This window comes from Neofelis nebulosa, chromosome 2 (assembly GCF_028018385.1).
Source record: "Neofelis nebulosa isolate mNeoNeb1 chromosome 2, mNeoNeb1.pri, whole genome shotgun sequence".
Lineage (NCBI taxonomy): Eukaryota > Metazoa > Chordata > Mammalia > Carnivora > Felidae > Neofelis > Neofelis nebulosa.
Window position 1 is genome coordinate 89,848,047 of NC_080783.1, and position 26,986 is coordinate 89,875,032.

The 26,986-nt window shown below is 36.0% G+C and overlaps 1 protein-coding gene across 4 annotated transcripts in view; it reads left to right on the forward strand.

Moving 5' to 3' along the window:
- LRP1B (LDL receptor related protein 1B) overlaps positions 1–26,986 on the forward strand; it is a 1,890,044-nt gene that overhangs the window by 1,108,326 nt on the left and 754,732 nt on the right. For all 4 annotated transcript variants that reach the window (XM_058715412.1, XM_058715410.1, XM_058715409.1 and 1 more), the window contains exon 12: positions 25,075–25,255. In XM_058715412.1, the coding sequence (XP_058571395.1) occupies positions 25,075–25,255 (181 nt within the window). The remainder of the gene's footprint in view (positions 1–25,074; positions 25,256–26,986) is intronic.

The following is a 26,986-nucleotide window of genomic DNA, read 5'->3' on the forward strand; positions in this document are numbered from 1 at the left end:
GAATGCCTGAACATGGTGTTACTGCAATACACCCTGCCTTCATTGCTGTCCCCACACCCCCATCTAGGTCTCTTGATGGCACTAGAGCAAATTTTTCTATTTTAAAAGAAAGCAAATATCACAAAATAAATACAGTTATGGGTGAGTGGATTTAAAACAAGAGGAGTTTCAATACAACTAGTGAAATAATGATTACTTTTGTTCACGTTAATGTAAGTTAGTCTCTTCAAACATGGATAAAAACAAACAAAAACAGCCCTAACTGTCATCTTCCTCTTAGATGGATGTTGTTCTAGTTTAGTTTGCTCTTTGCCTACTAAGTAATTCCCCCAAATTTCATACCATTGAATTTTTTCCTTTTATATTACATGAGGGATTTTTTTTCTAACCAAATGTATGTTTTATTGTTGTCTAGTTGTGCTATAAACTTTTCTTCTTATACCTCCATAAACATCCATCTACTTCAGTTATGACTTAATCAGTTATTTAAAAAATAGTTTCAGGACTAATTTCTTTACCTAAACATATTGTTTTCGCAAGTCCTATATAGTATTTCACATTGAGACTGCTTCAAGGATTATACAGTTAAAATGAAAATTTATCTCATAATTACCTTTTAAAAAGTTTCAAGGTAGAATACTGACTCATACATTTAAAGTAGTAAGTAGAGAATTAAAATGATCGAAATTCTCAATTTCAGATAGCAAAGTAGTGGTCTTCAATTCTGAAATTTGCCAAATATTTTATAATTTTTATTTCTTTTAATATATATATGTATATATACATATATACATATATATATGCCATTATATATAGCCCCCCATGTTAATGATTATTTTGACAAATTTTGTAGTTTCAGTACTTAATATTTTAAACCAATTTAAATGTGATCTGATTGTGAAAATATTTATTGTATTATAATAGTAGCATTTACTTAAACTCCTAATATGTACCAGACATTTCATTGTAAAGTATTCTGGATCCTTTTAATATGAAATTTATTTTCAAACTGGTTTCCATGCAACACCTAGTATTGATCCCAAAAGGTGCCCTCCTCAATGCCCATCACCCACTTTCCCTTCTCCCCCTCACCTCCCATCAACCCTCAGTTTCTTCTCAGTTTTTAAGAGTCTCTTATGGTTTGGCTCCCTCCCTCTCTAACTTTTTTTCCCTGCCCCTCCCCATGGTCTTCTGTCAAGTTTCTCAGGATCCATATAAGAGAAAAAAAATATATGGTGTCTGTCTTTCTCTGTATGACTTATTTCACTTAGCATAACATTCTACAGTTCCATCCACATTGCTACAAAAGGCCATATTTCATTCTTTCTCATTGCCAAGTAGTATTCCATTGTATATATAAACCACAACTTCTTTATCCATTCATCAGTTGATGGACATTGAGGCTCTTTCCATAATTTGGCTATTGTTGAAAGTGCTGCTATAAACATTGGGGACAAGTGCCCCTATGTATCAGCACTCCTGTATCCCTTGGTAAATTCCTGGCAGTGCTATTACTGGGTCATAGGGTAGATCTATTTTTAATTTTTTGAGGAACCGCCATACTTTTTTCCAGAGTGGCTGCACCAGTTTGCATTCCAACTAACCGTACAAGTGGGTCCCCGTTTCTCCACATCCTCTCCAGCATATATAGTCTCCTGATTTGCTTATTTTAGCCACTCTGTCTGGCGTGAGGTGATAACTGAGTGTGGTTTTGATTTGTATTTCCCTGATGAGGAGTGACAATGAGCATCTTTTTATGTGCCTGTTGGCCATCTGGTTGTCTTCTTTAGAGAAGTGTCTACATGTCTTCTGCCCATTTCTTCACAGGATTATTTGTTTTTGGCGTGTGGAGTTTGGTGAGTTCTTTATAGAGTTTGGATACTAGCCCTTTGTCCGATATGTCATTTGCAAATATCTTTTCCCATTCCATCGATTGCCTTTTAGTTTTGTTGATTGTTTCCTTTGCATTGCAGAAGCTTTTTGTCTTCATGAGGTCCCAATAGTTTATTTTTGCTTTGAATTCCCTTGCCTTTGGAGGTGTGTCATGTAAGAAATTGCTGCAGCTGAGGTCAGAGAGGTTTTTTCCTGCTTTCTTTCTAGGGTTTTGAAGGTTTTCTGTCTCACATTCAGATCCTTCATCCATTTTGAGTTTATTTTTGTGAATGGTGTAAGAAAGTGGTCTAGTTTCATTCTTCTGCACGTTGCTGTCCAGTTCTCCCAGCACCATTTGTTAAAGAGACTGTCTTTTTCCATTGGATATTCTTTCCTGCTTTGTCAAAGATTAGTTGGCCATACTTTTGTGGGTCTATTTCTGGGATTTCTATTCTATTCCATTGGTCTATGTGTCTGTTTTTGTGCCAATACCATGCTGTCTTGATGATGACAGCCTTGTAGTAGAGGCTAAAGTCTGGGATTGTGATGCCTCCTGCTTTGGTCTTCTTCCTCAAAATTACTTTCGTTATTTGGGGCCTTTTGTGGTTCCATACAAATTTTAGGATTGCTTGTTGTAGCTTTGAGGAGAATGCTGGTGCAATTTTGACTGGGACTGCATTGAATGTGTAGATTGCTTTGGGTACTATTGAAATTTTAACAGTTTATTTTTCCAATTCATGAGTGCAGAATGTTTTTCCAGTTCTTTGTATCTTCTTCAATTTCTTTGATAAGGTTTCTATAGTCGTCAGCATACAGATCTTTTACTTCTTTGGTTAGGTTTGTTCCTAGGTATTTTATGATTCTTGGTGCACTTGTGAATGGGATCAGTTTCTTTCTTTGTCTTTCTGTTGCTTCATTATTGGTGTATAAGAATTCAGCTGATTTCTGTACATTAATTTTGTATACTGCTACTTTGCTGAATTCATGTATCAGTTCTAGCAGACCTTTGGTGGAGTCTGTCGGGTTTTCCATGTATAATATCATATCATCTGCAAAAAGTGAAAGCTTGACTTCCTCTTGGCCAATTTTGATGCCTTTGATTTCCTTTTGTTATCTGATTGCTGTTGCTAGAACTTCTAACACTATGTTAAACAACAGTGATGAGAGTGGACATCCCTGTCTTGTTCCTGATCTCAGTGGGAAAGCTCTCAGTTTTTCCCCATTGAGGATGATGTTAGCTGTGGGCTTTTCATAAATGGCCTTTATGATGTTTAAATACATTCCTTCTGTCCCAACTTTCTCGATGGTTTTTATTAATTAATGATGCTGAATTTTGTCAAATGATTTTTCTGCATCAATTGACAGGATCATATGGTTCTTTATTTTTTCTTTTATTAATGTGATGCATCACGTTAATTGATTTGCGAATATTGAACCAGCCCTGCAGTCCAGGAATGAATCCCACTTGATTATGGTGAATAATTCTTTTCATACGCTATTGAATTCTATTTTCTAGTATCTTTTGAGATTTTTTGCATTCTTATTCATCAGGAATATTGGCCTGTAGTTCTCTTTTTTTTTGCTGGGTGTCTGTCTGGTTTGGGAATCAAAGTAATGCTGGCTTCATAGAATGAGTCTGGAAGTTTTCCTTCCCTTTCTATTTTTTGGAACAGCTTGAGAAGGATAGGTATTATCTCTGCTTTAAATGTCTGGTAGAATTCCCCAGGGAAGCCATCTGGTCCTAGAGTTTTATTTGTTGGGAAATTTTTGATAACTGATTCAATTTCTTCACTGGTTATGGGTCTTTTCAAATTTTCTATTTATTCCTGTTTGAGTTCTGGAAGTGTGTGGGTGTTTAGGAATTTGTCCATTTCTTCCAGGTTGTCCAGTGTGTTGGCATATAATTTTTCATAGTATTCCCTGATCATTGCTTGTATTTCTGAGGCAATGGTTGTAATAACTCCATTTTCCTTGATGATTTTATCTTATTGGTTCATCTCCATTTTCTTTTTGAGAAGCCTGGCTAGAGGTTTATCAATTTTGTTTATTTTTTCAAAAACCCAGCTCTTGGTTTCATTGATCTGCCCTACAATGTTTGCAGATTCTATATTGTTTATTTCTGCTCTGACTTTTATTATTTCTCTTTTTTTGCTGGGTTTGGGGTGTCTTTGCTGTTCTGCTTCTATTTCCTTGAGGTGTGCTGTTAGATTTTGTATTTGGATTTTTCCTGTTTCTTGAGATAGGCCTGGATTACAATGCATTTTCCTCTCAGGACTGCCTTCGCTGCATCCCAAAGTGTTTGGAGTGTTTTATTTTCATTTTCATTTGTTTCCATATATTTTTTGATTTCTTCTCTAATTGCCTTTTTGGCCCATTCTGCTTTATTAGGGTGTTCTTTAACCTTCATGCTTTTGGAGGTTTTCCAGACTTTTTCCTGTGGTCAGTTTCAAGTTTCATACAAAGCATTGTGGTCTGAAAGTGTGCATGGTATGATCTCAATTCTTGTATACTTATGAAGGGCTGTATGTGACCCGGTATGTGATCTATCTTGGAGAATATTCCATGTGCACTCAAGAAGAAAGTATATTCTGTTGCTTTGGGAAGCAGAGTTCTAACTATATCTGCCAAGTCCATCTGATCCAACATATCATTCAGGGCCTTTGTTTCTTTATCCATTGGTGTAAGTAGGGAATTAAAGTCCCCTGCAGTTACCACATTCTTACCAATAAGGTTGCTTATGTTTGTGATTAATTGTTTTATATATTTGGGGGGTCATATTTTCGTTGCATAGACATTTAGAATTGTTAGTTCTTCCTGATGGATAGACTCTGTAACTACTATATATTGCCCTTCTTCATGTCTTTTTACAGATTTTTAATATTTTTTCTTAATGTTTATTTATTTTTGAGAGAGACAGAGACAGAATGCTAGTGGGTTAGGGGCAGAGAGAGAGTGAGACTCAGAATCCGAATCAGGCTCCATGCTCCAAGCTGTCAGCACAGAGACTGACACAGGGCTCGAACTCTCGAGCTGTGAGATCATGACCTGTGCCAAAGTCGGACACTCAACTAACTGAGCCACTCAGGTGCCCCCCTTTTACAGCCGTTAATTTAAAGTCTAGTTTGTATGATATATGTATGGCTATTCCAGCTTTCTTTTGACTTCCAGTAGCATGATGGATAGTTTTCCATCCCCTCACTCTCAATCTGAAGGTGTCCTCAGGTCTAAAATGAGTCTCTTATAGGCAGCAAAGAAAAGGGTCTTGTTTTTTTTATCCATTCTGATACCCTATGTCTTTTGGTTAGTCCATTTACATCCAGTGTTATTATTGAAAGATATGGGTTTAGAGTCATTGTGATGTCTGTAGGTTTCATGCTTGTAGTGATGTCTCTAGTACTTTGTGGTCCTTCTAACATTTCACTCACAGAGTTCCCTTAGGATTTCTTGTAGGGCTGATTTAGTGGTGATGGATTCCCTCAGTTTTTGTTTGTGAAAATGTTTATCTCTTCTTCTATTCTGAATGATAGACTTGCTGGATAAAGGATTCTCAGCTGCATATTTTTTCTGTTCATCACATTGAAGATTTCCTGCCATTCCTTTCTGGCCTGCCTGTTTTCATTAGATAGGTCTGCCACTAGTCTTGTTGGTCTCCCTTTGTAGGTTAGAGTCTATTTATCCCTAGCTGCTTTCAGAATTTTCTCTTTATCCTTGTATTTTGCCAGTTTCACTATGATATGTTGTGTAGAAGACCGATTCCAGTTACGTTTGAAGGGAGTTCTCTGTGCCTCTTGGATTTCAATGTGTTTTTCCTTCCCCAAATCAGGGAATTTCTCAGCTATGACTTGTTCAAGTACACCTTCAGCCCCTTTCTCTCTCTCTTCCTCTTCTGGAATTCCTGTTATATGGATATTGTTCTGTTTGATTGCATCACTTAGTTCTCTAATTCTTCCCTCATACTCCTGGATTTTTTTATCTCTCTTTTTCTCAGCTTCCTCTTTTTTCCATAATTTTATCTTTTAATTCACCTATTTTCTCCTCTGCCTTTTCTATCCGTGCTGTGTCCGCCTCCTTCTTATTTTGTACCTCATGTTTTTTAGGTCCTCATGACTATTTCTTAGTTCCTTGATCTCTGTAACAATAGATTCTCTGCTGTCCTCTATGCTTTTTTCAAGCCCAGGGATTAGTTTTATGACTATTATTCTAAATTCTTATTCTGTTATATTGCTTAAATCGTTTTTGATCAACTTGTTGGCTGTCACTACTTCCTGGAGTTTCTTTTGAGGAGAATTCTTCTGTTTTGTCATTTTGGGTAGTCCCTGTGGTATCTCCAAACTGCAGGGTACTTCCCCTGTGCTGTTGGGAGAAACTTGTGTTGGTGGGCAGGGCCGCAGTCAGACCTGATGTCTGCCCCCAGGCCAACATTGGGTCCACAGTCAGACTGGTGTGTACCTTATCTTCTCCTCTCCCAGGGGCAGAGTGGAGTGGTATGGCCCCTGTGTGGGCTGTTTGCACACTGCCAGGCTTGTGGTGCTTCTTTGATGGGATCTGGTGTATTAGTGAGGGTGCAGGGGTGGATTCACAATGTGCACAGGGGCGGGAAGGGCAGACATAGATCACTTTGCCATCAGTGTCCCCTGCAGGAGGGGCCCTGCAGCACCAGGAGGGAGGCAGACCTGTTGGAGGGATGGATCCACAGAAGCACAGTGTTCGGTGTTAGCGTGGTGCAAGTAAGTTTGGTGACAGGAACTGGTTCCCTTTGGAATTTTAGCTGGGGGATGGGAGAGGGAGATGGTGCTTGCCAGCACCTTTGTTCCTCCTTGGAGCTCTGTCCTTCCAGGACTCAACTACTCTTCCTCCCGGCATCCTCTTGCCCTTCCCGCTCTCTGAGAGCAGAGCTGTTGACTTTTAGCATTCCAGATGTTAAATCCCCATGGCAGAACTCATGGAGTGCGGCCCCTCCACTTTTGCAAGCCAGATTCCGGGGGCTCTGCCATGCCCAGCGGGCTGCCCCGCCATTGCTCTGGCTCGCTCCTGCCAGTCCGTGTAGCACACACCACCTCTCTGCCCTTCCTATCCTCTTCCATGGGCCTTTTGTCTATGCTTGTCTCCAGAGAATCAGTTCTGCTAGTCTTCTGGTGGTTTTCTGGGTTATTTAGGCCAATGTGGGTGGAATCTATGTGATGAGCAGGGCGAGGTGAGCCCAGCATCCTCCTAATCTGCCATCTTCTGAGCATCCCTCCTAAGTTATTCTGGATCTTTAAACTTAACCTTGAAAGTAGGAGAATTTGTGTTTTTTACATGAGTTAGGAAGCTTGGTCTTAGGAGTTAAGGAATATTCTCTTATAACTCAATTAGTTATGTTATATGTTAGGAATGGACCTGTTTCTCTGACGCTGAACTCCCAACTGCCATACTTTTTCTAACATGCCATAATACCTCCCTTCATTAAATTTGTTTAGTTTGGAGATGATTACAGACAGTTATAGAAATTTGGAAATGAACATGTCCTTGAAGATCATAATAACACACTGTAGAGTTTACATGAGCAGGTGCAGGAGTAGTGTCAAAGTGTCTGAGTTTGAATTCTGCTCCATACTTTATTAGCTGTGTAACCTCGGACAAATTATGTAACCTTTCCAAAGTTTTGTCAACTACATATGTGAGGTAGGAATAATAATTGTTGTCATTTGCTTTGAGAATCAGGAGCCATCATGTTTTTGCAAGGTACTTAGTACATGGTAGGTATAATATATGCATAGGATTCTCTAATTTTGCATGGGAAGACACATGGGTTCAGAGAGGCTGTGTCATTTGCCCAATGTCTAATGGATAGTTAGCATAGAATTTTAATCAATATCCCCAAGTTCCAATTTATATTCTTACACTCTTTCCACTATTTGGTATGTTGGACCATCATTTGTAAAATGCATAAATTCTGTGGCATGTGGGTGGCTCAGTCAGTTAAGTGACAGACTCTTAATTTCATCTCAGGTCATATCAGGCATGAGATGAGTCCTGTGCATGGGCCTCAGCGCTAGGAGTGGAATCTTTCTCTGCTGACGCTAGGAGTGGAGACTTTCTCAGCAGTCTGGAGTCTGCTGAAGGTCTTCTCTCTGCCCCTCCCCACTTGTGCACCCACACACTCCCTCTCAAAAAAATTAAGTAAGTTCTGCAGTAATAATGTTCTGGAAGAATTGTGAAATTCAGATCAACTTCAGCATGTAAATATATGAAGAAGAAAGCATCTTTCCTGGTAGATATTTCACTGTTTTGCCAGGAATTCTGGGGGCTATAAACCAGATGAGATAGAAAAAAAAAAGCCCTATTGAAATGCGGCATGGTTTTTAGAAAATATCATCTGTGATCCAGAAGGATGTATTTATCACATAATTATTTCAAACTGTAAGCAAATTAATTGTAGAAAGGCAATCTGTTTCTTATTAAACAGCTCTTTAAAATGTTCTTGATATATTAGAACATTTATTGTAACATTTATAATAAATTTTCTATTCAATTTTAGAGATTTCCCCCCTTACTCTTTGTGGTTATGGTTGTTTCCATCTTTATTTATTTATTTTTGAGAGAGAGAGAGAGAGAGAGAGAGAGAGAGAAACCATGCACTCTTGAGCAGGGGAAGGGCGGTGGGGGGGGTGGTACAGAGAATCCCAAGGAGGCTCCATGCTGTTAGCACAGAGATTGATGTGGGGCTTGAACTCATGAACCAACCATGATTTCATGACCTGAGCAGAAGCCAAGAGTCGACACTTAACCGATTGAGCCCTCCAGTTACCCGGAACCCCTTACTGTTTGAATTAGGAGATACTGCTCTATAGTAGCAGAGTATGAATTATGCTTTATTTAATATAATTTACCTATCTGTAGGCTACTGATATTCCAAATTTTGTAACACATTCAACATTACAGTGACAAGGAAGGAAAATATTTTTTATTGACTTTTTATATTGCATAATACTTTTCAAGTAGTAAAAATTTTCATTTAGCATATTTATTTAAATTAAAAGTTTGCAAAATTTGCTTTTGATGCCTCTTAGAGTAGTGATGGCATATGTCAAACACTGAGATGTGAAATTTTTAGCCTGATTAAGTGATATGTCTCCATGTGAAAATCTGGGTATACATGTCTGTGTGATTTTTTTTTTCTGTGATTTGTTTGATTTGTAGGTGTTATCTATAAAAATGTTTTCCATAATCCAAATATGAGTATTTTTAAGGATCTAGTAGTCAAACTAAGGATATGATATTTCTTCTAGGTATTCAGCAGTATATGAAAATACTGGGATGATATCATATTGAAACAATAGGAGAGTACTCTCACTAGAATTCTGGAATGAATAGGCTACCCACACATCTCCAATTATGTTTCTTCTTTCCTTTACGCAGAAAGAATATTACTTACTTTCATTCATTATTTTTTTTTTCATTTTAGAAATATTTACTACCCCTTTATTACCAATGTCTACTAGGGGTTTTAAGCACAAACTATATTTCTACCTGCACTCATATTCTACAGATACAACTGGAAAAGATAGCATGTCCATAGTTCAGTAAACTTAACAGGACAGTAAGTGATACGTGTTAGGAATGAGATACAAATATAGTACTAAGGGAGTTCAGAGGACAGGTGAATTTTACAGAGAGAAAGAAAACATTTGTGTAGCAAAGAGAATATTCTTATGGCCTTGCAAGACGGAAAGGAATTAGAAAGATGAAAAAAGAGAGGAAACGGAAAATAAATATGCACACAAATGGGAAAGTAAAATATGTATATGGGAGTGGGAAATGAGCTAACATTGCTAGCTATTATTAAAACCTATTTTCATATGAACCTTATGTGTTATTTTATTTGACCTTCTCAAAAACCTAATAAAGGGAAGTCATAAAAATTCTTATAAAGGCTAAAATGAAAGAGAGCTCGAAAGTAAAGATGCCCTTTTTTCTCTGACATCAAAGCCCATTTTCTCCCCAAAACAGCACATCAATTAGCTAAAAGGAGTATAATCTAGCACAGATGCTTGGATCACAGGGCTTATAAAGGAGGATAGAGGCAGATAATTGTGGATGGTCTTCTATATCAATGGGACGAAAATTGGAATTATTCATGAGGTGATGGTGAGCCATTCATTTATATATCCACCCAGACAAGCAGTATTTGTTGAGATCATGTTATAGATAGGCAGTGTTCTAAGTCCTGGAGATACACCAGTGACCAAGTCAGACAGTGTCTTGGAAACAATATATTGGAAAATATCTTGAAAATGAAGGTTTCATGCATGACTAAAAGAAGGGAAAAAATAACCATAAGCTCTTGTAAATATTTTATTGTTGAACAGAATTTACATTTATTTCCTAGATTTACAATGGCAAACAAGCTTATGGTATCTCTATCCCAGACCACTTTTATACTAGACTCATAAACTAGAATAGGAAACTGTTACATGCTTTTTGCCTGTCCCTCTTTCTCCAAAAACAAACAGGAATGATGACTACTTCATACCTTCCTTAAGCATGTATTCTCTTTTCTCTTTCTTTTTCTCTTAAACATCTTTTCTCTGTATCTATTAACTTTTTTTTTCCTTCACTATTCTTATGTAAATGGAAGAATCAAAGTTCTCATCAAATTATGCATTTCAGCTCTCAGTTTTTTATATACAAAACAACAAATTAGCTGTCATCTAGTGTAATGTGCAATATTTAGATAACTTGCATGAATATATTGCAGTGACATTAGCATATTTAATGTGTGGGGACAGTCTGATAGCTATATGAAATATTTTAATGCACATTTGTTTTCTTCTTAGATTTGTACACATCTGCCTCCCAAGGATCTCAGTGTGTTCCTGGCACCAGAATTAACACTTTTATCTCTGTTACCAAAATGAATTTTGATAAAGCTTTATTGTACATCAAAGAAGAATGTGCATATTTTGAGTCAGAGTTACCTTGATGTTTTAGCTATTAGGGTTTTTGTAACTTGTCCCACAAAGAGTAATTTAAAATTGTAAAATATAGCTATTATTTCAAGTTTAAACAAGTACCCTTTTTAGATATGAAAAAGATATCTAGAGATATACATGGGAAATAAACCATTCTGAGACGAATACTTCCAAATATTTGTCACTGTGATTAACCATGAAAAATTTAGCTTTTCTCTCTTTATTTTACATGTATGGAATTCCAATAAAATGTAAGCCAGTCTGAAACTACATATTTGAAAAAATTATAGTCGTTTATATTTACTGCAAAATAACTAGTCATACAGCTGTACTCTACTAGGTATAGATACCTAATTTAGTATTCTTAGTAAATTTTGCCAAAAAAAAAATTACAAAGAACTCTTTGTTTAATGGCAGGAAATTCATATTTTGGGAAATTGAAATGGATTAGAAAGAGTTTGAGAAATATCACTCACTTTAAAGGTAAAACTTCAACCGTGTAGAGCAAGAGTAATTGTGTCTTCCACAGGACGTTTGGTAATATCTGGAATCATTGTTGGTTGTCACAACTGGGGAGGGAGGTGCTCCTGGAATTAGTAGAGAGAAGCTGGTGTGCTAAATGCCATGCAATGTGCAGGACAGTCCCTCATGACAAAGAATTATGTCTAGATTGTCATCAGTGCCAGTTTGAGAAACCCTGTCATGGAGGATGACAGGGAGTCAACCTGGCACCATCGTATAAGTGTCAAAAATATAAGTTTAAAAAAATGAGACTTTAGTTAATTACTCACAGCATAGCAGGCAGCATGAGCGTAAGCATAGTGGCACTCTTCCCTGTCCCCAGGTCCCACAGGGTGAAGTGATGACCCCACATGGGTGCTGAGCAAGCAGTGAATTGTGACATAGTTGAGAGTCCCATGGCCTGGTGATCAGTACCTTTAGAGCAAAGAGCCAATTTTGTTCCAAACAGAAAGTTCCCTAGTTTCTCTGATTTGTAGAGTAAACAGTTATTCAGTTGTAACCGTGTACTTTCCTTGATTTAGTTGCCTAAGTGACTAGCTTTAGAAAATGTTCAGTGTGAGAAGACAAAGAAGCCTTAAATTCAACACATTCAGCAAGAAAGTTCAGGGACACTCAAGATCCCTTGAGGACTGCCTCTCCCAATACCCCCAGATAAGACCCTGGAAATTAGCACAAGTCATATCAAGGACTCATTTATCTCTACTGTTCATGAGCCTTTTACATATAACTACCTGAAGAATCTTCCACCTAAGGACTTTTAAATTCATAGAGAAAAAAACTGAACACCCTGAGTGTGGTGCCACCACAGGGCACTTATATATGTAGTAGTTACTTGTGTCTGCAATGCTGTTCCACAAGGTGTCCCCATGTGTCTCTCCTGTACCTCTCAGAAGTCTGTGTTTATAGATTACCTCCTCACTTAGCCTTTTCTGGTCACCCTATCTAAACCCATTATCTATACATATTCCTGGCCCAAAGGGATTCCCTTATCCTTTTTCTTAGGTTACTTTTAGTAATTATCTTAGACATATTTTGCTTGTGTGTTGCCTTGCTGCAAAAACATAAGCTTCAAGATATCAGAGGTTTGGGTCACATGGGTGGCTCAGTTGGTTAAGGGTCCAACTCTTGATTTTGGCTCAGGTCATACTCTCACATTGGTGAGATCAAGCCCCGTGTCGGGCTCTGCGCTGATAGTGCAGAACCTGCTTGGGATTTTCTCTCTCTCCTCTCTTTTAGCCCTTCCCCTGCTCATGCACCAATTCTCTCTCTCAAAATAAATACATAAACATTAAAAAAAAGATGTCAGAGGTTTTAGTTTCACTCATTAATAGATCTTTAGTGCCTGGCTAAATGGAAGCTGTACAACAAACTTTTACTGAATAGGTTCTTTATTTTGGCTGTCATTACTTTTAAATAGTAACTAAGGTGATTACACAAAGTTAAGAACGATTGAAGAATGATTCTTTTTTTTTTTTTATTCTAAAATGGGGAACAACATAGGGGCACCTGGGTGACTCAATTATTAAGTGACTGACTCCTGGTTTCAGCTCAGGTCATGATCTCAATCTGAGACCCTTGTAGGGCTCTTTGCTGACAGCGCAGAGCCTGCTTGGGATATATTCTCTCTCTCTCCTCAAAATAAATAAACAAACTTAAAAATTAAAAAAAAACACTTTAAAAAAGAAAATGAAGAAAAATAAGATCCATCATTTTTTTTTTCATCAGTATTATCTGAAGTTATTTTGGTCTTTATGGATATTGTTCTTATAATGAGTTTCCCTGATAATTCTTATTTTGTTTTAATTTTATTTTTTAAATTTACATCCAAATTAGTTAGCATATAGTGCCACATTGATTTCAGGAGTAGATTCCTTAATGCCCCTTACCCATTTAGCTCATCCTCCCTCCCACAACCCCTCTAGTAACCCTTTGTAGCAATCTTGTAAAATTGTACATATTCTCGTGATTCATTTGAACTTCAACAACATTCTTAGTGAAAAAATTAATTACAATTTTTATCGAATCCACATGTAAGAATCATCTTCATTGTGCCACACATTCTGGCTCTCTGAATCAGTGTCTCCTTTTTCTACACAGCTTTGTTATTATTAATTATTATTGTTTTGCAGAGTCACATGCCTACCTTGAATGATTTCATACTATATACTTATGTATATAAATTATTCTGCACAAATTTTCTTTGTGGTTTTGTTGTGGAATTGTAAGGATTAATTTAATTTACTGCATCCAAATTGTTATAAAACATAGCATTAATATCATTTTTTTAAAAATGTTTTAATGTTTATTTATTTTTGAGGGAGAGAGAGAGAGAGACAGAGCATGAGCAGGGGGAGGGCAGAGAGAGAGGGAGACATAGAATCCGAAGCAGGCTCAGCAGTAATGTAATTTTTAACTACCTCCGTTTTTGTTCTACGGATTATGCTACATCTAACCTTTGACATTTGCGGGATATAAACACTAATGCATTTCTAAAGCCATTCATTTATGTAATTTAGTATAAATATAATTATAAAGCTAATATAAAAAATTAATGAACTACTTTTATTTAGTTTGGTAGAAAAATTGCAAAATAGTGCTACTTCCATATATTCCTCACACTTTTCCCTAATAATGATATCTCAAATAACAATACCGAAGTTACCAAAACCAGAAAAGTAATTATGATACAATGCCATTAACTAAAGACCTTGCCCAAATTCTACCAATTTTTCTACAATGTATACAGTACTTAAATCTTCTCAGTCTCTTGTATCCCATACCAGTGCCTCAATTTTTCCTTTAATTTTAATATTTGACTTCCTTTAATGTGTAAGTTTGTGGAATATCTACATTGTCAGCCATCAAATATATTTTGCTAAGAAAATGAAGCTATAGTTTATTGCGAATAATGACTTTTCATTGGAAAGTTGGTAAACCATCCTTTGCTTCAGTGTAGGTAATCTCTCTCCCTTTTCCTTTACGTCCCACTTCCCACGCAGCCCCACCCCCCCCACCCCATGAATCCTTGCTTGTATTAACTGTCTGACTCTTGCTTTGATTGTTGATTTTTTTTCTTTAACAATTCTGGGGATCAAACTTAAATTAGATGTATTGACTACCAACTAAATGGGACCCTTGTGAGTCAGTTTATTTTTCTGGGGCTTTGTTTCATTATTTATAGAATATAGACACTGGACTATAGGGGTCTTTAGCTCCCTTTAATCTGTAAAATACTGACTTTATATGTATGTCCCTGCCTAATTTTATTATTATATTTTTCCCTGACTCACTGCTTCAGTTTTGGAAGGCTACCTGTGGACCAGTGAGGGTTGTTACTATGTGTCTTTTTTTAGATATTTATAGAAGGGTTTCTGCAAGATAAATTTTAAGGACTTAACCTCCTTTTTCTCTTTTAGCTTTTACTCACACATGTATTTTGCCTATCTTGTTTTTCCGCTGGGAATTAATGAGGGTCTGAAACAAGTATACTATTTTTAATTTAGGATAATAAGGTATGTTCCAGGAGGATGTCCCACATCTGTTTTTTATCATGGTAATTATAAATATAATGAAGACTTACATCCTCTGGCTTTTAAGCTCAACTTGGAATTTAATAGTGGGTATCTTCCCCTAAAACCTAAGCAAAGTATGTGTCACCTTGTTTCTTTTAAAAGTTCCTTGAAAAATATCAATTAAAGTGGTACAGCTGTTTGAATGTTTAAGTGACCAAATGCAAAACTATGAAACATATTAGCAAACATAGCTAATAAAAAAGTTAGTTTATATGAAATTAAATTGCTCAGGGAACTTCTAATGGACTTGCCTTTTCATCTACTATGAAAGAGAATGAGTAATTGAGTATTAATGCAATGAGTTCCAAAATGTTTTATGTTTATAAATTATAACTTACTTCATGGGACTAAGAAGAATATTCAAGAATAGGTATATTATTTTGTGTTCAGAAGTTAAAGCTATTTTTGCTCTCTTCTCTCTTAGTAAATAGGCAGAATTGGGTAGTAAAAGCACATTAATGGAAATTACTTTCTCTCTCTCCCATTCACAATGAGGATGCATATTTTGTATTCTTTCATGAGATATTTCATCACGTGCAGCCACAACAGGAGACAGAGGAGAGGCTCAGGAAAACAAAGTTGATTACATTCACAGGCCTGAGAGACAGAAGGCACAGCGCAACATACAGGGCAACATAAGAAAGACAGCGTGGTGGTCACGAGGTCAAAAATAGGAATGAAGGGAAAGCTTTAGCTAACATCCTTTATTGGCATTTCTGTGGGAAAGGCAAGCAGGTAGGATAAACACTCTAGAACTGGCTTGTGTGAATACTTCCACTGGATTTTAAATGATAGGAGTGATAGTTGCTTGGTACCTGGCCCTGGGATGATTTTAAGGCAGAGGAGTATTCTCTCCTAGGCTGTGGACCAGATAGAGGAGGTATGTCTTTGGATTGGTCAGTTTTTTGTTTGTTTCATTTTGTTTTAATGCACAATGTTACTTTAATTTTAGGGGTACAATATAGTGATTGAGCGACTCTATGTATTGTGCTATGTTCACCGTAAGTATTACTATTCTCATACAATGCTATTACATTGTTATTGACCATATTCCCTATTTTGTACCTTTCATCCCTGTAATTTACTCATTTGATAACTGGAAGCCTGTATCTCTCACTCACCTTCACCCATTTTGCCCATATCCTACCCATCTGCCCTGTGGCAAACATCAGTTCTATGTGTTTATGGGTCTGGTTCTGCTTTTGTTTTATTCTTTCTTCATTTCCTTTTTTTAATTTTATTTATTTTATTTTTTCATTTTTAGACTCCACATATAAGTGAAATCATATGGTACTTGTTTTTCTCTAACATGTCACTTAGCATAATACCCATTAGGTCCATTCATGTTTTTGCAATGGCAAGATCTCATTCCATTACCTTTTATGGCTGAGTAATATTCCTGTGTGTGTGTGTGTGTGTGTGTGTGTGTGTGTGTGTGTGTGTGATCTTTTTTATCCATTCATCAATTGATGTACATGTGAGTTGCTTCCATATCTTTTCTATTTTACATAATGCTGCAATAAACATAGGGGTGCATATAATGTTTTGAATTTGTGTTTTTGTCTTCTTTGGATAAATAGTAACAGAATTGCTATATCATATGGTATTTCTATTTTTAATTTTTTTGAAAAACCCCCATACTGTTTTTCATAGCGACTGTGTCAGTTTGCATTCCCACCAACAGTGCAAGAGGGTTGATTTTTCTCCACATCCTCACCAACACTTGTTTTTTCTTGTCTTTTTGATTATAGCTATTCTGACAGGTGTGAAGTGATGGTTCATTGTTGTTTTGATTTGTATTTCCCTGATGCTTAGTGATGTTGAACATCTTTTCATGTGTCTGTTAGCTATCTGAATTATGTACATCTTCTTTGGAAAAATGCCTATTCAGGTCCTCTGCCCACTTTTAATCAGATTATTTGTGTTTTTTTTTTTTTTGGTGTCGAGTTGTAAAAGTTCTTTTTATATTTTGAATATGAATGCCCTTATCAAATATATCATTTCTGTATATCTTCCCCACTCAGTAAATTGTCATTTTTTTTGTTGTTGTTGATGCTTTTCTTTGCTGTGTACAACCATTTTTATTTTAGGCTAGTCCCACTAGTTTAGTTTTGTATTTGATTCTTTTTCCTGAGGAAACATATCTAGAAAAATACTGCTAAAGCCGGTATCAAAGAAATTACTGACTTTGTTTTACTTTAGGAGTTTTATGGTTTCATGCCTCATATTTAGGTCTTTAATCCATTTTGAATTTGTTTTTATGTATGGTATTAGAAAGTGGTCCAGTTTAATTCTTTTTCATGTAGCTGTCCAATTTTTCCTATAATATTTATTGAACAGACTGTCTTTTCTCCATTATATATTCTTGCCTCCTTTGATATAGGCAGATCATATAAGTGTGGGTTTATTTCTGGGCTCTCTATTAGGTTCAGTTTATTTATGTGTCTGTTTTTGTGCTAGTACCATATTGTTTGATTACTACAACTTTGTAGTGTATCTTAAAATACAGGATTGTGATACCTTCAGGTTTCTCTTTCTAAAGATGGCTTTGGCCATCTGGGGTCTTCGGTGATTCCATGCAAATTTTAGTTTTATTTGTTTCAGTTCAGTGAAAAATGCTGTTGGTATTCTGATAAGGATTGCATCGAATCTGTAGATTGCTTTGGGAAATATGAACATTTTAACAAATCAGTTCTTCCAAATGGGTTGGTTGGTTTTCACATCAGAGGCATATTCCTGGCTGGGCCCTTTGCTGTCTCTAAGAATTGGCTATCCCTAGAAGAGGCAGTCTCCTCCTAGCTGGAAAGGTTCTTGTAAAGATGTGAAAATATCATAATTTACAAAAAAATAAAAACATTTAAAAATATTTAGAACACAACTCTGATATTATTTACAATTTTTAGTGTAGTATGTAAAAATGAGCTATATACCCATTGCTGACTTGTAAGGGAATTCTTAAAATGAAATTATCTCTGCCCTTCAATAGTGTGTACTTTCCAGTTTCATTTGAAAGGAATGAATGTGACTAGTGTATTTCTTTTGCTTAGAGCATTTAGCAAAATCATTTCCAGATGACTGGCATGGTAATGGTATATTAGGTTCTTCATGGAAACAGATCCAATAGGATGTGTACATAAAGAGTAAGAGAGAAAAATGTAATTTAAAGAACTGGCTTGCATGAATGTGGTGGATGGCAAGTCAAAAATCTACAGGATGGTCAGCTAGGTTGTAGACCCAGGGAATAGTTGAAATCTGAAGATAATTTAGAAACTTAATTCCCTCTTCCTCAGGGGATTTCAGTCTTTTTGTGTTTGTTTTTGTTTTTTTCTAATGTCATATGAGTGGATGAGACCAACCCACAATTTGGAGGGTAATATGCCTTACTGCAAGTCTATGGATTGAAATGTTAATCACCTAAAAAATTACCTTGACAGCAATATCTAGACTTACGTTTAAACAGGTATCTGTATATCTTGGCCTATTCGAATTGACTCATAAAATTAATGATCACATGTGGCTGACTGAACAAAATACTTCAAGATGTGGTAGTATAAATCAATAAATAATTCCCATAAGAGCAATAATAGCACAGAACGCTAAAATGTTTGTTAGTGGTGGTCATTTTCATGCTAACCTGTTTGCTCATCTGTCTACATTTATTAAAGATTACCAATTTATGACTTCTGTGACTTTCCTTGGGAGATATTTCTCCGTGAATCACTCACATTTCTGCGTGTCTTAGAGTGAGACAATTATTGCCTTTTATTCAGAAATATTCTTTCAAGGACTTTTGTATAGAAAAGAGCTTTGGAATAAGAGTTCGTTTATCCCTACAGTATAAAGGACAGTCCTGTTTATTGCCCTTTAGAAAAGATTTGGGTTTCCTAACTTCAGAATTATTTCACAAACTCACTGTTTGTGAACACATCTATGTGGGCTGAATCCAGTCATCCCCACGGGACTCTGGAGTAAAAGAAACTGGTATCAGTTTGCTCATAACCATGCTACTTTCTATGCTGTGAGTAATAAAAGTCCTTTATTTTGACTTACATGTCTTGTGTCTTCTAGCATCATCCACGAAACAGCACTGGGCTAAGTTGTGAGCTTGAAAGTAGGGGAAAAAATCAGTTCTTAATAATTCTTGAAACCTTCCATTTGATTATCATTTAGATAGATTATCATTTATTAGTAACTATGATGAATACTGTGGTGCTTTCTTTACTCTCTTCTATGCTCATCACTGCATCAAAGATGAAATATCTGAATGCCATAGAGAGACAGTCTGTGACACTCTCCTCCTAAATTGAAACCAACAATATGCTTTTGATAATCAAAAAAGGAAACCACTATATTTTAATACATTCTTTTCATCTTAAAATAAGACCCTATATGCACTTTACATTTCTCTTTAAATACATCAGTAAAGTATTTTATTCTGATTGAGAGTAGCTTGTGTATTTATTCTCTCTGACTTCTAAACTGACCTGAGAAAGGACCTGGAATGAAAATGAGGATGAGAACATCAGCCTCAGCTGGCCATGGAGGGCAGATGGTAAAGAGAACTTCAGTCCAGCCAAAGATTCCTGCATCTTCAGGAGATAGGGAATTTAGCAGGCAAAATTTATTGCCACGCTATAATTAAATCAACTTCATTCACTCATGTCAGAAACATAAAAGTTGAAATGCCTCAGGCCACATTGAAATACACAAAGAGGGTGTTGATTAATTGAACTACATGAATAGGAGGCAGGAGAATTGTCCAAGTGCTGACTCTGAGGCAAGGTAAGGCATCTTCGGCCGTAGGCAGATCTACGTTACATGCTGCACATGCAGTTATTTAAGGCACATTATCATCCTCTGCACTCGCACACTCTTGTAATGCTTCATTCCAACCCCAAAAAATAATGTTCGCATTAAGAATAGAAAATCTTGGGGCGCCTGGGTGGCGCAGTCGGTTAAGCGTCCGACTTCAGCCAGGTCACGATCTCGCGGTCCGTGAGTTCGAGCCCCGCGTCAGGCTCTGGGCTGATGGCTCGGAGCCTGGAGCCTGGAGCCTGTTTCCGATTCTGTGTCTCCCTCTCTCTCTGCCCCTCCCCCGTTCATGCTCTGTCTCTCTCTGTCCCAAAAATAAATAAAAAACGTTGAAAAAAAAAAAATTAAAAAAAAAAAAAAAAGAATAGAAAATCTTGGCTATATTGGGAAAATATAGGCATTGTCTTTTTATGATGGCAATTGTGGTGCATAATTTCCAATTCCTTATTACGTTAATCCCAATTCTCTTGTAAAAAATCAAGACTCATAGATTATTCTGGAGATTACGTCTATGCACCTTAACAAAACTAACATCACTGACCACATCCATTGCGTTTCTTTAAAAAAAAATTGGACCCAATTTTAAAAGTAAACAATTTTATTTTAAGTATATAAAACTTGAATCCTCTTCTGTTCCATAAATCTGTAAAATCTAAAAATCAGGCCTGCAATGATGTTAGTGTTAGAAATTTTTCTCTAGTCTTTTAAAAATGTTTATTTTATCTAATTCTGGGTATTAATTGAAATAACTTATCTAATTATTTCTTTAAAATCCAAATAATTATTTAATTTACATAAATTGTATTATCCTTTATTCATCCTCATTATCTTAGTGGTAGATATCACCTATAGGAAATATTCAAGAATTTTTCACTTAAGTGAAAAGTCTTGTTTTTGATGAGTGCATGTTTTTTAGCAGACTAGTCATATATTACGCCCATTTATAAAAATTATTCTTAAAATACCAGAACAAAGTTTCCAAAAGAAAAATGATGGAAAGTTGAATAATTGGAGTATATTAAAAGGTCCATTTTTAATCTGAAGTATATGGATAAATATCTCAATTCTTTACTTAGAATAGAACATGTAGATATGTTAATAAAAAAAATTATAGGGGCGCCTGGGTGGCGCAGTCGGTTGAGCGTCCGACTTCAGCCAGGTCACAATCTCGCGGTCCGTGAGTTCGAGCCCCGCGTCGGGCTCTGGGCTGATGGCTCGGAGCCTGGAGCCTGTTTCCGATTCTGTGTCTCCCTCTCTCTCTGCCCCTCCCCCGTTCATGCTCTGTCTCTCTCTGTCCCAAAAATTAAAAAAAAAAAAAAATTGTAAGAAAACATTGTCTGAAATCTTTTTTGAAGGAGTACAAGCATGTTGAGAGTCCTCTCTTATTGATAAATGAAAATGAGCATTTTGTTAAACTTAAGGGCAATTTTGGCAGATTAAAAAATACATTTGTAATCTTTGATATTTGCTATATAATAACAATAACAATATAGTAGTGAATGTTGATTTTACAATGTAGAATACTTGAACCCTACCCAAAGATATCAAGGCAATTTACTCTAGCAAATTTTACCAACTTCACCTTTCTTACATTTGAACAGCCATATGTTTCCTCAAGCTGTTAATTCATATCTCTGTAGTCATCTATGTTTGTTTGAAATTTGAGTGACATCAACCTTCGTATGTCCTGATCACCTTGTTGAAATATTTTGGTCTTAGAGTCCTTAGTAGTCCATCTCAGATTCCAACCAATGCTTCTTGAAATAAAAAAATGTACATTAGGGGCGCCTGGGTGGCGCAGTCGGTTAAGCGTCCGACTTCAGCCAGGTCACGATCTTGCGGTCCGTGAGTTCGAGCCCCGCGTCAGGCTCTGGGCTGATGGCTCGGAGCCTGGAGCCTGTTTCCGATTCTGTGTCTCCCTCTCTCTCTGCCCCTCCCCCGTTCATGCTCTGTCTCTCTCTGTCCCAAAAATAAATAAAAAACGTTGAAAAAAAAAATTAAAAAAAAAAATGTACATTAAACCAACGTTCTCGGTCTTAGTGTTCCATCAGTCTTAGTTTAATTAAAGGCAGATACGATATGATATGGAGTCAGAATACTTTCTTCATGAATGTATATTTGTTGAGAAATGGATTCACTTTGAGGCTCTTACAAAAGAACACCCTGTTAAAGATAGGCTAAAAAGATCTCCAATTTGCACGTAGACTCTTAGGAATTTCTTTATTTTAAAATTTGTATTCAACCTCATTTTCACCCACATGGGAAAGAAAAAACAAAACACACACATCCAAACATCTTTAAAAAACATTAAGCTAATCATTTCCTTGCTATCTTAATAGATTAGGTAGTTAGCTAAAGGGACGGATATAGTGAAAATTATACTATTAGTAATAATAACAATATTTATATAACATTGACTATGTGCCAACCATTATTGTATGTATTTTACATATATTAATTAATGTTAAAACCATCCTATGAATTAAACACTAACATTACACCTGTTTTAAAGATTAGGAAATTGAAGAGTAGAAAGGTTAAGTAATTTAGAGATACAATTAGTGGCAGAGCCTAGGCCCTGTAATTCCAGAACTTGTGATTTTAATCACTACTTTATGCTGTTCAAGAATTTCATTTTCCAAAGAAAAAGCAAACAACACAATTAGGAACAGGATTCACTCAGTTTTGAAATTCAATTCCATTTCACTCTCACTATGTATTTACAACTGACTCTACATATACTATTTCTAGTTAAAGTTGGCCCCTTGTCACAATGCAACGAAATATGAAATCATAATTTTAAGGGAGATAAACATAAAGTATATTTCTATCAAGTAACACTCATAAGGAAAAGAGTCAGGACATATATAGAATATTGTTTTTATCCGTTAAATGAGTAAAAACTCACATATACTGAGAATTTACAATATTGCAGGTATGCTAAGTGCTTTACATGCAGTAGCTAGGTTACCCCTTGTTATCATCCTCTGGTGTAGGTGCTATTATCTTCACTTAATGAGTGTAGAAATTAAAGATCAGAGTGACTGAGGTGTTTACCCAAGTGTCAGCAACAAAATTTCAATCCAGATAGTACTGCAACTGCTTCCAATGAAAAATGAATAAAAATTGTCAAGTTAGATGTCAAAAGGAAAAGTTATAAAAATAATAGGGCTATTGAAGATGGAAATGTCCATGCTGGAATAGATTTCAAATGTAATACAGTTTTTGAAAACCAACTAACAAGATAAAAATCAACCACAAACTATGATAGATATTAAGGAAAAGAATAAACAGCTATTATTTTCCCATTATTCCAGAGCTGGAAAGTGCTCAGGAAAATTAAGTGTCGATATGGCAAAGACAAAATTAAAGTTTTTTTTCTAAGCATAGACACAATTAACCTGTGAAAATGACTCATCCTGAATGGTAATGAAGCAGATAGCTTAGTGAAATTGAGAAAACATATCTGATTCACTATAATGGGATTTTCAGTTAGATCAAATCACACATTGTATTAGTCATCCTCAGTCAGGGCCTATGCTGGTGAGCAGAAAGGGTCACATAAGAAAATCTTATTTTCCTCCAAGTCCAGAAGGGTCGTGATTAAAAAATATGATAATAGTAAACATTTACTTCATGTTCAAATGAGGGAATGGCATGTAGATGTGCCAGTGGTGTGTGAAGGCACAGTTCTGTCTCTAGTGTATTACTATGTACTGCTTTGCCCCATGAGTTGCAGTTCTCTACCTCATACCAGGGAGGAAAAAGAGACAAAGGTTTCCTTGGTTTCGAGAGAAGAAAAGGAGTTCCTGGTAATTTCTCATGCATTAGAAAAGTGAACTATCCTTAAGATGTCGTGAACAGTTCGGAAGGTGGTTCATAAAATGGCAAAAAGCAAGGGCAGGACTCACCACAGGAATTAAAGATCTCACAGTTTTAAAGATCTCACAGTTTTAAAGATCTCTATGCTGAGGATCACTGACTTGTATTTTTACTCTAATTCTGCCACTACTTGTGTGATGAAGGGCAATCAGCCTTGACTATAAAGTGTTGGCATTTCCCTTTCTGTAAAGCATTTGAATTAGTTGAACTCATATAAGTTTATATATTAATAATATTCCTTCGGATTATCACTGCCTGTATCTTACAGAAGGCTGTAATAGTATCCTTTGTAATAGAAGTCTAGGATATAGAGAAATATTTTAGTGTTTCTTTGAGATTTACTGTTCATGCAGTTCCATGATGAAAGCCTGTTCTGGGCTTTCAGAGATGTGCTTCTGCTGGACCTGTTCATCTCTTGGCAAGAGGGCATTCCTATTATTTTATTTTTTATAAATAATTTTTTTAAGTGTATCCATTTAAAAAAAAATAACAGTTTATTTTTGAGAGACAGAGAGAGACACAGTGCAAGCAAGGATGGGCAGAGACACAGAATCTGAAGCAGGCTTGAGGCTCTAGGCTCTAAGCTGTCAGCACAGAACCCCACACAGGGCTCGAACTAACCAACTGCGATATCATGACCTGAATCAAAGTCAGAAGCTCAACCAACTGAGCCACCTAGGCATCCCAAAAATTTAGCCAGTTTTGTGTGAGTGAGAGAGAGAGAACGTGCATGCATATGCACACAAATGAGGGAAAGGCAGAGAGAGGGGCAGGGAATCCCAAGCAGTCTCCACAGTGTCAGCACAGAACCCAAGGTGGGGCTTGACCTCATGAAACTGTGAGATCATGACCTAAAACAAAATCAAGAGTGGGATACTCAATCAACTGAGCCACCCAAGTGCCACCCCCTTATTATTTTGATGATTCAGATTACATATTGCAAGTTTTAATATGTTTACTTTTTGAACATAGTCCTTGTTCCTATTACTAGATTTTCCCCCTATATAGTCTGTATCTATGTTCTGAGAATGTTTACCCTTTTGTGCTCTCATCACTTACAGCAAGGGCAGGACTCACCAGAGGAATAATGCAGTTTTAAAGATCTCTACACTGAGGATAATGTGACTTGGATTTTTATTCTAATCCAACCACTTCTTGTGTGATAATAGACAATAAGCCTTCATTTTAAAGTGTTGGCATTTCCCTTTTTTTCACTTCAAAGTGTTGGCACTTCCTGTTTTTCTCCAGATCACTATTTCAATTAAAATATAGAGGATACGCTGTTGACATAAAATGGCGTTCAAAGTAAAATTGAAAAATATTATGTGGAATGGTGATGTTTTCCAAAACAAACAAGAATCAGAATTCATTCCTCTTTAAATTAAACATTTTATTAAGTAGAACATAAGTAGTGGACACTGTTGTAAAATGTGTTGTTCTCTTGTTTTTGCTTTTTACAGATCTTGATAATGTGGAAGGAATTGCTGTGGACTGGATCGGAAATAACCTTTACTGGACAAATGATGGCCATAGGAAGACCATTAATGTGGCCAGGCTAGAAAAAGCTTCTCAGAGTCGGAAGACTCTTTTAGAGGGAGAAATGTCCCATCCCAGAGGGATTGTGGTGGATCCTGTTAATGGGTATGTAATATTTAATTAGCCTAATAGGAGGAAGATATATATATATATATATATATATATATATATTTTATATTTAGTAGTGGCAAGTTTGATTTAAATTCACACATGAATGGCCTGATTGGGAAAGCTACTCATTTAATGATTTTCTCTTACAGAAAATATGCTAACTAAATGTGTCAAAATACACTTAACTGAAATAAACAGATTATTTGTATAAAGGTTATATTTACTTGATGTACTCAGATAAAGACCATACTTCTCCATTTTAGACTGCCTGACACCAAGATAAATAATCGATTGAAAGAGTCAATCAAGTTAAATTTTAAAGGGCATTAAAATTTCATGTATTCATAAAATAGCAAATATTTTTATTTATATTTTTTGATACATTTACTGTGAGCCAGGCATTTTGTTAGATAGGTTCACTATACTCCTTTCCTTTAATTCTCACAATAATCCTTTGAATTAGTTGCAATTTTCATCCTTGATTTATAAAGAAGAAAAAGGTAATTGATTTTCAGAAGATCATTCAATTATTAAGTGACCAACTAGATATTTAAACTCAAGCAGTATATCCCAGAATTTACTCATAACCTCTATACTCCACTACTTTTTACTAGTCTAGGTTAGTAATCACATAATTTTAGCATAATCATAGTTTTCATAGAGTGAAATCATTTTGAGGTATGCACCACGTGTTTTAGGATGGAATAGTTTATGCAATTCTCAGGTAAATTTATTCCCTTTTATTTGTATTCAGAGCTATTACCTGAACACAAACAACACTGTACATATAGAAATATTAAAAAACTATGAACATTCCTAACAGAATGTCAGAATTAAATGAATAGATTACATATTTTAAAAGTACAGTTGTTATACGTGACATTTATAACCCCATGTCTTATATTTCACTGTTTGAAACTAGCATCACAAAATGAATATACCTTACACCTTACTACACACATACAAAAAATACTCCATTGAATAGGAAACATGTGGCTTCCTTATAAACTGTGATCACCAGATTATAGTTCCTAGAATTGTTTGTGTTGAGAATAGCTCCAAACACAATTACGGTGCTTCCTTTGACTGACATTTAAACAGTGGCTGAACTCATTGTATGTGTTTTTATAAGACATAATTATAATTTCAGTGATTTTATGTGTGAATTCTGTAATTATCTGTCCTATTCCTGGCCTTTAAAACCAAACCATCTATCTGACCTTTAAATCAAGGCAATCTGAGTAACTATTTATTACACACATCTTCTACATCTTCCTGAAGCAAGATATCTTAAAACAGCATCTTTGTTCTCAGTATTCTGTTAAAGAAATAATTTGTGATAGTTAGAGTCTTCATGGTGTTCAGATGACACAAAAACGGAAGTCATAGAATCATATGATTTAGGAGGAAATTTAGAGGCCACTAGTCCCATCTCTCAATTCCTATTCAGGAATCCCATCCAGTATTTCTCTAATAGACAAGCATCCAACTTAGATTTGAAACCTATAGCAACTACATAGTTGACAGTATTTAGGGGCAACTCAAATTGACTCATTGAAGCAATATCTGCATCTCTGTAATATATACTAGCTGACTCTGTATTTGCTCTAGTGCTACAAAGAATGACTCTTCTACCTCCTCCATCAGACATTTTCTAATAGTACACTGCTATTATGCACCAACCTGAAAACCACATATATTTGTACACACACACACACACACACA